General features: G+C 42.3%; 2 protein-coding genes across 3 annotated transcripts in view; one reads left to right on the top strand and one right to left on the bottom strand.

Moving 5' to 3' along the window:
• Positions 1 to 9401: 9401 nt before the first annotated feature.
• Positions 9402 to 14465, bottom strand: LOC139621289 (cytosolic beta-glucosidase). 2 transcript variants are annotated; one of them, XR_011690977.1, is made up of 6 exons: positions 14204 to 14465; positions 13288 to 13512; positions 12356 to 13158; positions 11725 to 11848; positions 11245 to 11326; positions 10103 to 10240 (listed from the first exon to the last, which is right to left on the bottom strand). XR_011690977.1 is itself a non-coding variant. In XM_071477622.1 (5 exons), exons 1-5 carry the CDS (start codon positions 14256 to 14258, stop codon positions 10035 to 10037), a joined length of 1413 nt encoding a protein of 470 aa, XP_071333723.1. In that variant the 5' UTR covers positions 14259 to 14464; the 3' UTR covers positions 9402 to 10034. The 2 variants fall into 2 exon arrangements, 1 of the variants encoding a protein (XP_071333723.1); XM_071477622.1 differs by lacking the exon at positions 11245 to 11326 and having other exon boundaries at positions 9402 to 10240; positions 14204 to 14464.
• A 1176-nt stretch (positions 14466 to 15641) lies between these two features.
• Positions 15642 to 18406, top strand: part of adgra3 (adhesion G protein-coupled receptor A3) — a 30141-nt gene continuing 27376 nt past the window's right edge. Inside the window, exon 1 of the mRNA XM_071477621.1 lies at positions 15642 to 16667. Coding sequence (XP_071333722.1) covers positions 16459 to 16667 — 209 coding nt within the window. The 5' untranslated portion in view covers positions 15642 to 16458. The remainder of the gene's footprint in view (positions 16668 to 18406) is intronic.

Genomic DNA, 18406 nt, shown 5'->3' with positions numbered 1-18406 from the left:
GTTGTCAGATGTGTCAGCAGGTAAGATGAATGAAGAATAGGGAGTGGATGCATAAAAGGGAATGCACGGTGGGGAATTGACCTCTATTCTAAAAAGAAAAGGAGAAAAAAGAAAAAGAAATCTATATCCTCAAGCAAATAAACATATACAGCCTCTCTTTGAAATATGCACCACCTCTCCGTGAACCCAAATCAGAGGAAAAAGTTGTGCTGGCAGTGGCTAAAGCCTTCCAGAGAGAAGAGACACCCGATGTCCATTTTTTGATGCCAATGTGGCTGCATATATCAGCGCCTGCAAGGTCAGGCCGACTCGGGCGTGGCAAGCGTGGCGAGGCCCCCAGCCCGGGAGGCGTTACAGCATTCTGTCACACTGCTTGCTCCACCGCCACCACACGATGACATTTCCACAAGATGGCTCTTCTGAATTATGCGGCCCAGCGGAAGGGTAAGAAGGGAAAGGAGGAAAAAAAAAGCTCATTTTCTGGGTGTCTGCGTCCGACCTGAAACCACCACTTGTTTTCATCAGCGCCTTTTGCCACTTATGCAAAACAATGTGCAGGGTAATAGGGGAACAATCAAGCTGGCCCACTGCTCCTGTTCTCCATACCAAGCCGCTTCTCTCTCTTTGGGGTGGAACGACATGTGTCACCTCCACACTGGCCCCCATCCTCCTCAAATTAATCCCAATTTGGCCATCAAGCACGGGCCGTCCAAAGGGGCAGGCGGCAAGTAATTGACATTCTCAGGTGCATGAGTTTTGTTTATGTAGTAATGCTGAGCCAAGGCCTTTCACCGTGGATGACAGCAGACCTGGTCTGCATACACCACTTGATTTGGGAGCCTTGCATGAGTGACTGCTCAGCAGCCCGTGGCCCTGTGGCATTTCAGCAGAGGACATTTCAGTAAAGATCGCCTCAGGTGTCAAACGGCTTGGAAGGTGCACGCGGCAGCTGGAGGTCGTTTGTCCAACGCATTGATTCCACCATGACCCCATTGCTCTCTCTAACTATTGATCCATCCCCCAAGACCCCTATACATTGCCCATGCCACACTGGGGAATTAGAGCTCAGGCGTCAAAGTGGCCAACCCTTAAAGGAAAGAATGGCAAATTTTCAATAGGACGTCACACATCACTATATGAAATAGGCATTCTCCTGGCTACTTACCTCTGAGGTCATTCCAACAGTATGTGGAGTCCATTTTGGTTATTGGGATTCCATGAATGTGGGGAGCGGGGAGTTTATAAACATGAGAGCATGCTGGGAACAGGGAATGACCGTAAGTCATTACAGATGGGGGGGTTCTGTGTGTGTGTGTGTGTGTGTGTGTGTGTGTGTGTGGAAGTGGGGTTGTTGGCGCTCGTACATGGAATACCCTTTCCTAAATGCTTTCCTAGGCAGATCTCCCATGCCTTTTAGTATGTCACCCAGGGCCATGAATCACCATTACAGCACCTACATTTTTACCTGGGCACCTCTCAGGCTTTTTCATTAGGGTAAAAGGACCCCAGGCAGGCATGGACAGGGTTGTCGAGGGGGTTGGCTGTGTTTGTGAAAGGGAGGGTCAGGGATTTGGGTTGGGTGGGTTAATTACAATAACAATAGGGGCAGCCAAAAAAAAAAAAAAAAAAAAGAACGCCATGGCAAGGCTGAGCTGCTCTCATTTGTTTCAATAAGGTAAATTGATTCTTATGTCCTCTGGTGCCATTTGCATCGCATCCATTTAGTGCGCACCTCTCGTCCCGCTCTCCTCCCACCCACCGCCACCTCCTCCTCCCCCTCCATTCACTTCACGTGCAGAGGGCAAGACAACATCGATGAGGACGCATTGATCTTCCCAGACAGCAGCCACATGAGAGCACTCACGCGCATATCCACACGCATTCATATATTCCACCTGTGCATGGACGTGCATAAAGGTTCATTCATGCACACATGGAACATACATGTGGCCACTAATGAAGATATTTGACAGTCAAGACTTCCTTAGTCTTCTCCAAATAAATACCTGAGAAAAACTTTTGAGTTTACACTTTTCTAAGTCTCTGCATATGACAGCAGCTACAGCCTTCAATCATTCTCTTCAAAAAGAAACAATGGGCTTGAGTAGCACGAGTGGAATTACACCAGTTCTGCTTTTGTCATGTCCCCCTTATATTTTATGGAAGCCAACTTTTTTATCAACCAACAGTAAGTTCGAAACACAAGGCCAAATTGATTTCAGTAAAATAACCTTGTTATGATGCGAGTTGAATTTTATCAAAGCTGAGTCACACTTTTTCTTGACTTTTTGTTTGCTTGATGAGCATCGCCTGTTTTTCTTTTGTTGTCTGAGTCTCATTAGTATGGCTAATGTGAAAGCACTCATTTGTTTATTTTTTTATTTTTTTAGAATTCTACTCCACATTCCCCTCGTGCAATACCTCAATGCCATCTATGTACACAGTGCCAACCTGCAAACTCCAACTTTATTTTCATTGTCATGCAGTCCATGGGGTAACTGATCCATCTCACCTACACTGCTGCCCTTGCATGGCTGTGCCTAATAACCCCTGTATTGCTCACAGGCATGGTCAGTGAATGCAGCACTGCCCACTTGCCTCTAACCCGGCCCTAAGTCAGGGTGATATCCATCCCAACTTCCTCACTTCCTGCCTGCCAGCCTGCCTGGCTGCCACAGACCCCCCTTTTGGTATAACACACAGTCTGGTGCTAACACTTACACACTCCCATCATCAGTCAGTGTCAGGGCAGATAGCAGTGGCTGTCAGGCAGATGAGTGACGAGTGGGCCTGTTACCTGAGCGCCTGCATGACAATAGGCCTGTGGGCTGCGATAGAGAGACAAAAGCGGCAACTCTGCCCCACACACACACACATGCACGCGCATGACACAACAGCAACAGCTGATCTTTATTGTCTGATGTACAATTAGCTGTCAGCGAGCGACATGTAAAGATGTGCTACACAATGCACCCAACCTAGTAGCATGTAATTGAATACTGTGTATAAGTGGATCTAAGCAAGTCAGCACTACAGAACTTTTCACCTGCCATAATTACAGCAATATTCTGACACTAGGTTTGATCACACATTAAGAGCAGTCAAAATACCGTCTGCATTGATCCAAACCAAGCTAAAGTATGTCCATAGAATAGGGAACAAAAAGAAGCAGCATGATGATGATATGCATCTAATCCAGTCATTATTGCAGTTTCAGGGTAAGATCTTTCAACAATTCCTTCAAGATGTCAACACTCAACACCAAAAGGCTTATTCCCCAGTTAATACTATAACTTAAAAATATATATTACTTAGCGAAATTGCTATTACATTTATCAAACACACCTCCTTGAATCAGCAATAAGTAAATCCCATTAAATCCCCTTTAATTGGGCCTCATTCAGGCAAATCCTCACTGCTTGTGAGCAATATAAAAATATAGATTCTAATGACTTCAGAGAGGTGGAAAGACCTTGCATGTTAGACTCATCAATAGCTTTTTCCTCCGTATCCTGACACACTCATGCATGCTGCAAATGCGGGATGGTCGCTGGGCAGGAGGATGCACTTGCCTCCTAAAGCTCCATTTGCAGGTTTGCACATGCAGATGTTGTTCCCAAGCTTGTGTTCGACTCGCTGGAACACACAAACACAGTCACTCAAACATGCACGCTCCTGGTATGCCACAAGATTTATAACAATAAAAGTCTCCCCAAAAGACATTGAAACACACAAACCATTTCACAAGCAGCCTTGAACTCTGGCTGAGCTGCTATTTGTTACCTCGGGTACTTGGCAAAACAAAAACGGCTATAGCCCAAACACTTGAAAGGGCTTATTGCTCATGTTGCCCACAAGTTCAGCGCTGTCTGGCTGAAACAAACCCTCGCAGTTAAGCTTGCTAGACAACAAACCGAAACTACCTTGATCCAATTAGAAACACAGGCTTATTTGCTCAAGTATAAATACTTAAATTGGTAATACCAGCAGGTAATTATTAAATTCCCCCAAGCTGCCCCCTGCAGAATGTTTGTTGCATCTAGAAAAACTGTGAGTACAACAATTGAGTTACAGGTTTGGGCACCAAAGGATGCTGATTATGGTAATCCAACAATGCCAAAGCTCTATTGTATGTCACAGACTTTTGTTGCAAACTCATGACCTTATTAACCTTCTTAATCCTGAACTGGGTACTCATGATAAGGGGCTTACACGCACACAGGCATGCACATGCACCCAAACACTTTCACTTTGATGCCTGGCAAACACTTTGGAAGCCATATCCACCTGATTTATCCTGCACACCTGAGGTTCTGTGCATAATATCAGCAAAGGCCCTTGAGTCATCCAACACAATTAAACGCTCTCCCTTAGATCAACAGTGAAAAGAAAGAAAGTGGATGGCGGCGTTTGGAGCAGAGGGCCCTCCCAGTGTGGGCACATGAGAAAGCAGGTCTGATTGGTATTAAGTGGTGAGATTAAAAAGCCATCTCATAGGTCAGGTCAGCTGGTGTTCATTTGAATGCATTACCAGGGTCCGAGGCTAGATAATTCTCTCATTAGCGCCACTCAAACCCTGAGTGACAACGCGGGTGAGAAGGGAGCATGTCGTACAACACTTAGAGTTAATTAGTCCACGCGCACTGTTGCTCCGCGCCCCATGCATCCGCTCTCTCCCCTTCCTCTTGAAATGGCTTGAACCTAAAGCGGCTGCAGTTAATCAAAGATGAGCTATGGGGTTTTCCAAAGGAACCACTTGTTTCAGGAAACACCTGAAAATAGGCAGCTTCTTTTTTTTTTTTTTCAAAGTCTGAAAAAGGTGCACTCTCAGAGATCTATGAACTGTATATAATGTGGGAGGCACTTTTCCTAAACTACCAGTTTTTCACCACTCAGCTTTTAACCACCAGCCTTATTTTTATTGTTGTGCCCATCATTTTTGTTTGGATAAAATTGTATACACATGTGGAAACATCTCAACATAGCTACAATGAAGTTTGACTGGGCAAAAAAGATGAGCAGCCGGTCTAGTTATCTAATCCAGGATTATCTAAACCGGATGTAAACCAGGAATTCTCTAATCAATGTTTCAATATCACAATAGACACTTAGACACTTCTATTTCCCCTTCCTCCCCCTAAACAAACTTTTAAACTCTCTCAGTGTCTTACATCTCAAAATGTTACATCTTTTACTCATGTTAGCTCACTTGTTGCAACAGTAAAACACAGCACCGGTTGCAGAGGAGTGCAATGCATTACACAGAACTGATTTACTTCTGAAATGAAATGGATGACCTACTTCAGTTCAAAATCAGTATCCTGTTTTTGCTTGCACGGCAGGAAGTGATGAAGAAAGATGTAGCACGGGCAGATCGTGATTTCATTTCAAAGTAAAAAATGCAGAAGAGGCTGCGAGAGTTTTTAATTAATATTCTGTTTTGTTATTAATGCTGTTGCCGGAGGTTTCGAACCAGTGTAGGAAATAATCCCTCATTGCATGAAAACTATATGCACAGCAATGGTAAGTATGTTGACACAGGAAGCCGTTCTTTAAACTGTGATGGATATATACACAAGACAGTCTGGCTCTCCTCCATTTAGCTAACCCAGGTCATGATAGCCTTGTATTTCTTTCACTGTCACTGTGTTTCCAGATCTCAGCAACTAACTTGCTCAGTATTATCACAACCAATTGGAACAGTGACGTAAACCATGCAAATAGCTGGACATGTGCCTTCAATTTTTGATTGAAGTGGGACATTAAAGGCTGAGGTAAATGTGGAATGAAGCTTATACTGCAAGTTGCCCCCTGTATTCCTTTCATTATTTTCAGACAGATAAGACCCACAGGTTACCATTTCCTGTCTCTAAAGTTTCAGAGGAGATTTAGAGAAGATGGATTTTTCCACTCTTTCTTTGTTGATGACATTGTGTTTGCATATTGGGAGCACGAGGTTATATCCACATCATTAGTCTCTCTGCTTGGATCCAGGCCTGATAACTATACCGCCATCACAGTTATATTCACTTCGGTTCTAAAGGTTCTATAAATTGTCTCTTTCCCTTTCTCACTTATGTTCACTCACACTCCTACCACTGCTCCCATGAGACACTGCGCTCGGCTCATTGGCCACCACACACACGCACACAGAGGGGGGGTTCTCTCTCACCACCACCGCTGGGCTTACCCACCACCCACCACACACACATACAGAGCCTGAATACCAATCTCTGCATGTGCCCCCTCCCCATCACCACCCCCAACCGAGCGCACAGGGTTAGCTGAATATTCTAGGAGCTTTCAATTTTTCAGACGGGTCTGCGAACTCCCTCCCATCACGTGGCGCCATCACACTCAAGGGAGTTGGATTTTCAACAGTCGTTAGCAGGGTCATCTGCAGTCCCTCAGGGAGGGACTTAAAATAAAAGATTTGAATTGCCTTTCTCTCTTTTTATTCTCTTTTCGTCTCCCCGCTTTAGTTCTCTGTGTGGGTCTGTCATAATTCCACTTCCTGTCTTCAAGGCCTAGCAATATTCATCCCTCTCAATCTTGTCTCCACCGCCAAATTCATCAATCAAAGACGAGGTCTTCCAAAGTGCTTTTTATAACTCTGATGTCACGCTTCTTATGCCACTGTCAAAAGTGGTGACAGAGCTCCAAACCCCTGGTTATGCCACAGTAAGGCATTTATCCACTTGTATAATGTACGGTAGTGCTCATACAGGATCAAATATGGGATGTGAGAAAAATGGCTTCTAGCTGAAAGAGAAAGAGAAGGAGGGGGTTATGAGGAAGACGGAGGGGGAAAAATGAGAAAACATTTCTTCCTCTAACTCTTTTGCACTAATATGAATTCCCAGTGAAATGTCTGCCGAAGTAGGTCAATGGGATTTAGAAAGTTTGTGGTGTTTTTTTTTTTTTTTTTTTTTCTTTCCTCTCTCCTCATACTCTCTTGTCAATGGAAAATGAGCAATGCGATTAGGAGAGGGGGAGATGATGAGTTAGAGAGAGTGAGTGAAAAAGAGCGAGCGAAAGAAAGAAAACGACAGAAGACAGGCTGATGGTGGTTTGGGCCTCTCGCGGGTCCCTTACCAGCTGACTGAGAGACCCAGACAAAGCAAGAGAGTGAGAGGAAAAGGAAGAGAGAGATTTGTATCTGTGCTCCAGAGGCAGGGAGTGGCTGATGTCTCTTCATCTTGATATTGAAGCAACAATCTAATTATACCATTTCTCCAGGGAATATGCACGTGAGGGTAATCAGTAGATAGAAGAAGGTAATTATTTGCCAGAAGTCATACCCTTTGCACCTGTAAGCACTGCACTGATACCTGAGATTGTGATTTCCCTATAATTCACAATGAAGATAGTTTATTAGCAGCTAAATTATTTAGTTAATTTATATTAAGTAAATTAATTTCCTAGTTATTGAATATTTCATAGTGGCTGTCAAAATATAATGAGTTAAGTTTGGTCAAATACAAATGGGCCTCTCTTGGTAATTTGCCACAATGTTCCTCGGGGTAAATCTCCGCCAGTGAATGTGATTGAATGTTACAATTAAATGTACTAATTCATTGTCAAAAGCAACTTATCTATACACATGATATATTTGGCGCTTAATTGGAACGCACATTTAGAAATGGTTTCTTCTATGACTTTCTACATCACGGCCCAATCAGAATAAATTCTGCCCGCTGTAATGAATTGCAGTTGAATATTCGTAGTTGGGCTATTAAAGAGACTGGGAGAGTGAATTATTTAAATGCTAATTAATGTTTTAAGCTTTCCAACCTGCAATAGGCACATATTATTCCTCAGTTCTCCACAAATGTCTAATTTCAACATTCCCTAAGTGCTGAGTAACTTCTTGCTCATATTTCATTCAATCAATTCAGCAGCAGTGGTGCCTTTTTCACCCATGCAGCTACCTCGAGCCAGTGTTACAGGAAGATGGAATCCATCAATACTGGGAGACAGTTGGTGGAATAACTAATCAACTCTAAGCTGGGAATTCAGTTGCCCATAGGCTGCGCTGATGAATCATGGGAAACATGCTTCAAACCTGCTTTAGCTCAGATTTCTGTCTCTTCCACAGGTAAGAGAATCCTCAGTTGTTGCTTTTCATGAACAGCATGCTCAGTTTTAATCACTTCCTTTTGTACGTGTGTCTGACAAGTTGCATGTTACATCTCTTTAAGAATTGTTTTGCGCTCAGTTGCCGTGACTCTGCAGAGATTTAAAGACCACCAGCACCCTCTGACAAAGCCACAGATATTAGGTGAACTTCATTAGCGTTGAAATAGTGTGAGATGTGGTTCAACTTTGTGTTCAAAGCAGCCTGCAGAGAAGTTCTAATGTGAGCGGCAGTGGTATTATTCATGCTTTCACAATAGCTTGTTATTCATCATAAGACAAAGGAGAATCTCACTCGGCTTGACATAGATGGAGGAGGGCCACAAGGGTATTATTCACATCTGTTGAAAACAGTATGCACAGCCAACTGGATGTCACGATACACCATGCTTATTAATGCATACAAAGTCTCCCAACACAGAATATAAATCACATTTTCTTTCACATCGGAGCATAAATATTAATTGTGTTAAATCTATGATGTATTGTGGTTAGGGAGTCGCTTTGGTTGTTTATTGTTACACCAACAGTATGCATTTTATTAATCAAAGCAGCACATCATGTGAAGTGCCGTATAGTGCAAAGTGAGCTGTTGAATTCAAAAGTGTAGTTCCTTTTGATACCACAGGGTGACACTGTAGGCTCACAAACACACTATCAGACCACTCTTCAGTCCCTGGGTTGCATCCTGTTCGTGAATGTTCAATTGGTGTTTCCTTAAACTTGACCCTAAAACATCACAAACTGTCAACTACAACATCCAACTTTCTATCAGACACATCTGTACACACTAATGCTAAAACCAAATGATCAATACAGCAATCCCAGCCTTGTAGATACAGTGCATTGTTCAGAACTCAATGTAAATAATCCTACCTGAACCACAGTACAGCACCAAGAATCAAGGGAAGGCCTCTGGGAGGCTCTTCGCCTTGTTCCCTCTCCTCTCTCTTAGAGAGTTTGCACAGCTGTCCAGGGAAATGGCATTCCACTCTCTTCCTGTGGCAGGACATCTGTTGCATTCAGCTGGCATCCCTTCTGAGTCTACTGAAGTGTGCTTCATGCAGCCTGGCAACATTATAATAACTCAGCTGACTATTGCATCTTATCTTATGATGGGTTCTTTCCCATGTGATAGATTTGGGTGGTAAAGCTGTTTCGTGTTGAATGAAAAAAGCATGGTAAAATGTACTGTAAGGTTTGATTTGATTTTCGAAACAAACTACAGTATTTTACTCAACCTAACCAAAGAAGTCATGACACTCTTTGTTCAGAACCTTTATTCCAAATAAAGATGAGGTGCTTTGAGCTACTTGGTGAACTGACAAGGCTATAGCCTTTAAGCCCGCATCACTACATCTCATCGACTTTAATCGCCCAGTCAACCTGAAACCTCCTGTGTGCTCAGGCTACCATGCACAGCTGCAGATATACAGCTGCTTACTGTGGCCTTATATCAAAGACACACTCATCTGACTCTCACAGGTAGATTCAAGGATTGATAAGATCTTGGACATGTTGATAGCTTGCCAGAACACGTCAAGTTGCAAGCCCTTACGGAGTCGTGAAACAATGCTGTTATTCAGAACGCCACCACCATTAATATTGCTATTAAGCACTGACATATACAATATAGCTGGCTGCAGCTGCTTGGTCTCACAGCTGCCTTGGAGGAGCTGTCACCAGGCAGGATATAATACGAAGTTACACTTGCATTGAATCACCTTAACACTCTGCCTACATCCTCTGTTGAAGTCAGATTTCCTATAAAGACATCCAAGTAAGCTTACATGTTGAACTATTCCCTGACAAAACAACAATGCAAAAACTGAGAATTAAGAATGTGTTAAAAAAAAAAAAAAGAAGAAAAAAAAAAACGTTTTCTTTTTATTCCTCAGTCATTGTACGTCAGTTGTTCTCTTGCACTTCATAATAATCTTTGCATACTCCCGTCCGGACCGGTATATGGTTCGCCTCAGCTTTGCATCAGAGAAGTCCACGTGAAACAATCCAAAACGAACACTGAATCCATCAGCCCATTCAAAGTTGTCCAGCAGCGACCATGCAAAATATCCAAGGACATTGACTCCATCTTCGTCAATAGCTGTAGAACAACACAAAATTCAAAAACATGGAAAGAAGCATGAACAGAAAGAAGTAACGAGTTGATGCAAGAGTCCTATTTCTAAAATCCAATCAAACCCACTCCTTGCATTGATAGCTATAGCCATTTAACTAAATCATGATTGCTAACATCATTATAAAGTATTCTGAAGCAGACAAAGTGAAAAAGCATGGTTTTTATGCTTATCAACTGGTAGCACCTTGCTAAGTCAAGCATTAACTGTGGTTTCTATTCCTTTAATGGATAAAGGCAGCATCTTATAACTTTTTCTTGGACAGTAAAAATGTTTTTTTTAACATGTTCACATGTCACAGTAAGAAAAGCACCAGTCTAAGTAATGAAATTAATAATGGCCAAATTCCATTTAGCTGCTTTTGCTTCAGTGTCCTTGTCATGTCCGTGCTGGCTCACTGTCACACTATTATTTGGAAGCCAGCGTTCTCATATTCCCTGGCAATAAAAAAAAAATTTTTTTAAAAAAAACACTGACTGGCCAGATGGTGGCGCCAAAATAAACAGCTTTTCATTTGGGCAACACCACAACCCTAAGGTACAACAATTAAAAATAAAAATTAAAATGTTTTCTTCTGTTGTCTTAGCTCAGGAAAATTCTATTGCACATCCAGGTTTTTGTTTTCATCATTGTAGTTTGCCTAGTTTTGAATTTAAAGCAAAACCTGTTCAGTGATAAATGTATATATCCCCCTGCAATGCAACCAAAATTTGAAAAACGTGTCCTGAAAATTTAAAAGACTTTGTCCATACTGCACTAATAATGTTCCCGTCAAAGGTGTGTCGAACAAAACTGAGGTATTTTTAATTTTAAGGAAATAACATGCAATTTGTCCAGTTCAGACAATTAAGTGAATACATTCTTTAATAAATATGGGCTTGGTACATTATAAAATGCACCTCAGGATGTCTTGGGAAGAGAGGTATAATCAGGAAAGTGTCTGAAGCTACAGGAACCAGTCTTCGCATACCGTATTTGTGACAGGGTGCTGGACTATCCAAATTACACCGTGGTAGCAGGAGGGTTGATGGTGTATCAAAGCACCTTTGGGCCTGCAAATATTAGTTTTTTTACGAGGGAAATTTGTCAGTCAGTATTTTCTTTAGTAGTTGCTGGATAGATACTAAAATCAAATCAAGAACGTTTCCAAAATCCATCCACCCATTATCTATACTGCTTATCTGTACAAGGTTTATGGGGGTGCTGGAGCCAATCCCAGCTGACAATGGGCGAGGGCGGGGTACTCCCTGGACAGGACGCCAGTTTATCACAGGACGAACATATAGAGACAAACTACCATTCATGCTCACATTCACACCTACGGGCAATTTAGAGTCACCAATTAACCTTAAAATAATTTGCCCTATAGGCTTTGACTCTACTACTTGTTTGTTAATAGCTATTTGTTTGTTCTATTGTATTTTTCCAGAACAGATTTGCCAGCCTTTACCTTTAGCCACCTCCAGGATGGTGTCTTTGTAAAACTCACAGCGCTGGATATCATCAATTTGCAGGGGGCCCATCTGAGAGAAGCCATTCTCTGTGATGTAGACTGCTGGGTTGTTGAAAGTGTCCTGGAAAGTCATGGGGCAAATATTATCGTCAAACAAGGCATCACAGCTGTCAGACATTCCAGGGAGAGACAGATTGGTCTACAGTGTGCCGTTTAGCTGCATTTCAACGGTGCCAAGCTCAAACTAATGGTCTGTGACAAGTCACAACAGCAGGAAATTGCTCGTTTGCAAACACTTTTCAGCAAAGTAACTGTTTCATTCAATGTGACAGCACTAATGAAGCATCAGTGTGTTTCTGGAGGTGTTAAAAGGAGATTACTCCATACAAAATCAATAGTAAGACACTAAACAAATGTCAGAGTGTTCTCCTTGTTTAGTTAAAGGCGATTTGTCTTCTCAGTCAATCCAGTTTGATGCTAAGAGAGAAAAGAAAAATGACGTTGCGTTTCAACTGATTAAATGCACAGTCAAAAAATAAGATGTGGTTGAGCCTTGTTTGGAGAACTTTTTAGTGATGTGGGCTAAGTTAACTGGCTTTCAGAAAAAACATTTTAGCTATAATTTTACCTTAATGTACTTAAGAAGTTTCCTTAAGCCATAGGGGACTACAGCCAGCCACGAAACCCCACAGATGGACCAGGAGGGATCCAAAACTTCCTCTGCATCTCGGTCGCTCTTGATACACAACATCTGTCCGCATCCTCCTCCTGCCTTGACTTTGCGGGATGTATAGTAGTTCAATGCAAAGAAGTCTGCTGTGCCTAAAACTGCAGGCTCATCCTTTGAGAACCTTGGCAGTCTTGAGCTGCCGCTGTATCCCAACTTCTTACTTTGAAGGTCGATGGCAGATCTCATTATTTCTGGATAATCTCCAGTAACAAAAACAGGCCAGGCAAACCATCCCAGTGTAAATGCAAGGTCACGTTCAGTAGCAGCGATGTCCTCGTTGCTATCTGGGCGTAACGGCTCAAGCCAGTCACTGTTGATGGCCAGAGACAGCGCACCCTTCTGGTTTGGCCTGTAGAAGGAGTTGTAGCTGTGCCAGGCCATGGCATGTGCACGCAGCATATTATGGCCCACCAGGTAGGCAGCAACCCCCGGTTCTTTTAACCCTGGAGCATGGATGCCGTCTTCGTGGCCCAGTTTGGCACACACATGCGGCTCGTTGATAGTGATCCAAAGTTTGACTCGGTCCCCAAATGTTTGAAAACAAAACTTGGCATAGCTGTCAAAGTGGGTCGCGATAGCTGGTGATTTCCAGCCACCCTGGTCTTGGAGAGCTTGCGGCAAGTCAAAGTGGTAAAGTGTGACCATAGGTGAGACATCACAGGCCAGCAAATCATCAATCACCTTGTTGTAGTACTGTACACCTGTTGGACAGTTAGACAGTAATGTTGTTAATGGGCGACATGGAAAAACAGCACTAGGACCATCCAATAAAATGTGTTCATTGTTTTGGATTTAGATCTAGCATGGGTCAGACAGGAATATGGAAATACCTTTTTGATTGACACGCCTTGTGGTCCCATCAGGCAGGAGGCGGGCCCATGAGAGAGACACGCGATAGTGTGTCAGTCCAAGCTGCTGGATGCATTCCAGGTCTTTCTCCCACAGCTCGTAGCTGTTACAGGCCACATCTCCGTTCTGCTCCTTAAACACTCTGCCTTTCTCGTGACAAAACGTGTCCCAGATACTCGGTCCCTTGCCATCTGCCTGCCAGCCACCTCAACACATTTTATAAAAGTAGGGAGGGTGTTGACTTAAAAAAAAACACTGTTATGGTTCTGCTGGGACTTTCACTAGTTTTACTCTCCTGAAGGATCATATTCATGTGATATTCCAGTGTATGTTGGTTTAATTTTTCAGTGATTTTTCTGCTATTATAAAAGTAAACCCCTGTTATTTTTTGTAATATTTCTTTGGTGTGTTCTCAGTCTTACATCAGGGGGACTTGTAAGCTAGTTCAGGTGTTGCAGACATAGCAATAGTAACAGTAATAATGGTCTTTAGGCCTATTGGTTAAAACTGAAAGTCACATGATGATCAGGCATGCAGAGTCTGGTTTGAGTAAATCACTGTGTTTTGTGTGTCATTGTCTTGGTGTGTACCATTTACATGGGTGGGCACAGCATGAACGGCTGTGCAGTCTAATGCCATCTAACACAAAAGCTTTGCAATAAACTCAGCCAGAGTTCATGTTATCCCCAAACAGCATGTGCAACGACTGCTGAAGATGCCAGACTAAATGATATCCACTTTCATGACCAAAGTATTAAAACAAATTTGAAACGAGCTATTGTTCAACAAAATACATGTTTACTAACTAAAGTCCTCGTTATGGCCTTGTTTATTACATTATAACACATGAGCTACTCCAGTTCACATACTGTATTCAACAATTCATTAATCCCTTACCTTCTATTTGATACGCAGCAGTTCCCGCCCCCCACGCAAAGTCACATGGGAACATGTTTTATCAGTCTTGTTTTTTCCAATTGAAGGCTTATGCTCAAAACAATGAATACTGCTTGTTTAAACTGCCCGTCTTCGCGCATAAAAATCCCACAACCAGGAACTACTCCGAGATGTGATGTTTGGAAACACGGATGCCACCTCAGACATATGAACATCAAGCTGCTAAATCAGACGAAGTAATGCAATTGCTGTTGATTGTTGGGCATTCAGTACAGCCAATCGTGTTGTAGCTAAATAATAATCAGTCAGAGCTGCTTTAATTACAGGGGTCAGTCTTTTGACTGTCCTTGAAAGATGTGCTCATTACTTTCTACCGAGGAGCACTTGAAAGCAACAAAGAAAGGTACAGTCCTGCGTGATGACGTCTCGACTAGTCGTTGGACGTCAAAATTGCGCTGTGCCCGGGCAACTTTTACTTTATTTTATTGTCGTTACAGTTTTATCTAATTAAATTCAGTGAAAAGTGTAACCTTTTAACTTTTCTTGAAGCAATAGAATTTTATTTAGAGTCGCTTTTGATATGTTGCATTGTACCAGACTGGAAATCAGATGAAAAGAATTTATTCGCAATAAAGTCACTGAAAATCACTCATTCAGCTGTTTGCTGCGCTGCAACAATGTTACGTCCTGTGCTGACAAAAAAGGTCAAAGGTTGCTCGTCAATGAACGTCAAGGCTCACAAATCCTGAAAGCAAATAGACTAGTGGAGGTGAAAGCATTGAGCCTGAAGGCAGAAGTTCCCCGGCCTGTGATCACTTCAGTGCTATTCTTTGGTCCAGTTTTCCATAGAATGAAGTGACACAGAAAATGAATGGGAAAGGCTACATTTTCTCCTCATGTGGCTACAAGATATAAGGATTTCTGCTCCTCATTCGTTCTTCGTGTATAGCAAACTAAACTAACCTTGTTTAGAGGAAGCCGAACAGAGAGGCTCAGTGGTGGAAGAAGTGAGCCTATTCACATGGTTTACCTTTGTAAAAGTAACAATACTATTTCATTCATTTGAAGTTCTGTACTTACAAATACAAAGCAGTGAAAGCATAAGACAAAGTTTGCTACTGTTTATAAAAATATAAAAACTCCTGAGTGAAAGCAGCATTTAGTCGAGGCGGGGCCATAATGTAATGACTATTCTGCAAATTATCATAAACTACTGTGAAATAAATGTGGTAAAATGTAGAATGGTGTCCTCTCAAAATGAAGTTACACACAATTGAAATACTCAAGTACTCAAACACGGGTAGGCTACATTAAAAAAAAGTATTTGTCCAGTACTTGAGTACAGAGATAAGAGCAGTGCAACTGTGTATGTCTGTATCGGATGACAATGCCTCTGCTGAGGGTTTTATTTTGAAATACAAACCGGATGTGCTTTGAATTCCTCTGGGATTGACAACAGTGGAGCCCGGGGCAGGACCATGGGAAGAGGACTTCTCAATGGACACAGAGCTACTTTTGAAAACTTTCCAAAGACACCGGGAAACTAAAAGAGACACAACAACCACTTTAGATACTTTTCTTCAAGTGATGTCGAGCGTTTCACTTTGTTTTTCGAGCATGAGCAGCGCACTTTGAGGTGTAAAGGTGTTTTTGTGCTTTCGTATTTTTTTTTTTTTTTTCCTCTAGTTATTTCCTGTTGGTGTCTGGAAAACAGAGAATTGAAAGTTTACGCGCTCTTGTTTGGTTCAGTTTATAGTCTGAAGTATTTGGAAAATGAAAGTATGTGTTTTAAAAAGCCTGGAGTGACTGCAGATAACCAGGGATGACTGCAGCCGCCTCCCGTGGAAAAGACAACACCGACTCGGACCCACGCTATGGGCAACAAAGAAAACCTCTCAACAACTGGGCAAGTTATTTAGTAACCAGCGAACACACTCAGCATTTGCAAATTGTGGATTAGTGGAGTTGGAGGAAATGAACGCCACGCCGCAATGGGAAGGGAAATATAAATGAGTCGTTTGGCAAACAAAGGAGGACACCTCCGTCGGACTGAATGCCGCCGAGCAAAGGGAAAGCCGTGCGAGAAATGGAGGAGGAAGGCTCACTTGAACCAAACAAGATACTGGCAGAGGTCGCATTTTTGTCTGTCTTTCGGGCCTCCCTTTTATAACAAAGCCACTTGGTGCCGACCACATATCTATCGAAATATTCTTTACTTTGCCAATGCTGGAGGGGTTTTCTAGTGGCCCGTGAAAATGAGGGCGGATGTGTTGCAGTTGCTTGTGATTTTGCTGCTGAGTGTCGACGGCGCTGGCTCCGCGGTATCATCTGATTGCAAATCATATGATGAACGCTCGAGAAGCACTGCGAAGAGCTCGCCGTCCGAAAAGAAAGTGGTGTGCAGCAACATGGAGCTCCATCAGGTGCTACCCCCGGAGTCCTTCCCCAACAGGACAGTCACACTGTGAGTATGCGTTCATTTTTACCAGGTTAAAACACACCCAGCCAATCACCCGACCCTGTTTCCCGACACTACACCTTCAATCTTCCTATAAGGTTTGTTACCAGGTGATTATCCAGTGTTGGTGGCTACATGTTGGAACTACATCCCCCATATTTCCCTTTTTCTTTACTTCTAAATAGTTGTATTTGAAGTCAATACAAAGACTTAAGCATCTATCTCTTGTGCTTAATTCCTTTAAATACACAGCTTAGCCTAATTGTTAACTACATGAACATGAGGCTCAGATCTACACATAATTATCTATTGGCTAATTTTAGATGGAAATTCCTCATCAGAAAATGTGTTCACATTTCAAAAGACAAAAATGGCATGACAAGTAGTTCACTAAAGCTATATTTGTGCCTGTTCCATGTCAGCCATACATAATGGTTTCACAGCTGCATACTGTAATAGTGTACATGTAAATCCTAAGTAACTCTAACCGCCTGTCTTCCTGTAGTGTTGTGATTCATACACAGGAAGACACCTCTCTCACCATATCTCCGAGGCATTATAATGGATGTAATGGCTCATTGGCTGTGATGCTTTTCCTGGCTGCAGTGTACACTGTCTGATGGGGTAACATCTAGTTTTGGTCGTACTGTCATTGATAACACACTTCAGTAGGCCTCACCAGCCTCCAGTGGTATTAATGCAGTTGTTAGTCATTTGTGTGGCCACCCTTGAGAAACACACACACACATGCAGACACAAGTGGTTGCGCACAAGTAGATTTACCTCAAACCTTTTCATGACCTCATGGATTGAAGTCTTTAAATGTTTCTGCAAATTGCTGACGCTTTTGTGTTGTTTTCTTGACATACTTTTGAGTCGTACCTAATTTAATGAAGTGCTGTTTTGATCTTGGTGTATCACAGTGTGTTCATCACAAGATGTTTTTTTAATTAGAAAAACTAGTAAAAAAAAAGTCAGAAAATCAAAGCTGTGTGTTCAGAACACTTTTCTTTGTGGTGGTGGTGAGCGATGGGGGAAATATGAGAATACTCGGCCAGGGTGCAGGAGTAGAAAGCAAATAATAGACTCCAGGGAGGGAAGGAAAGGGAGAGGAATGGCTGGTAAGTTGCAAGTGATAAGACCATTGCAGTGAGTTTGCATGTTTTAACCTGTTCACCACAACTTGCAGGTACATTACTCTGAAACAAAGTCATATTGTTTGTAGTAATTTCAGGATGGTAAAAAAAGTAAGATTTGCAGAGGTTTGAAATTTGCTTGAGTTAGGTAATCCATTAGTGTGCACTGGGTCTAGTTTTATTTATTAATTTAATTGAAGTCACACCATTGTAGTGTGGGAATTGTAGGCACAAGCACATGTTGAGCATGGTGCTGCAAGTATGTGTTAGACCTGGACTTTTTATTTTAGCAATTACTGAAACCAAAAAGATCCAAATGAGGCAGTGTGGTGTACCCTGGGTGGAGCTGGACACCTGGCAACCACTCAAATGAGTGTTAAAACCAAAGAGACCTGTCAGTAAAACAAACTGCATCAGTCTATAACACTGAACATCCCAACAATTTCCTCCTCACAGACCTCTACAATGTTGGCCATGTTTTTTGTTTTTACCTAGAAGTGCTAACCTGTACTTATCTGCTGAGATGCTGCATCTATTACTATGTCAATAGCTGATTGATATTGAAGCTTTCCGCCAACACAAACATTAACTACACTTGCAGTCTACTCA

This window comes from Trachinotus anak, unplaced genomic scaffold (genome assembly GCF_046630095.1).
Source record: "Trachinotus anak isolate AG129_WGS33_773 ecotype Australia unplaced genomic scaffold, CSIRO_AGI_Tana_v1 ptg000005l, whole genome shotgun sequence".
NCBI lineage: Eukaryota > Metazoa > Chordata > Actinopteri > Carangiformes > Carangidae > Trachinotus > Trachinotus anak.
This window is presented reverse-complemented; position numbering and strand designations above follow the sequence as displayed.

Coding starts and splice junctions, on each gene's coding strand:
- LOC139621289 (XM_071477622.1), bottom strand. CDS start 14,258: ATGTTCCCATGTGACTTTGCGTGGGGGGCGGGAACTGCTGCGTATCAA. Junction 13,159..13,287: donor AAGGCGTGTCAATCAAAAAG/GTATTTCCATAT, acceptor ACTGTCCAACAG/GTGTACAGTACTACAACAAG. Junction 10,241..11,724: donor CATCCTGGAGGTGGCTAAAG/GTAAAGGCTGGC, acceptor GTTGTTCTACAG/CTATTGACGAAGATGGAGTC.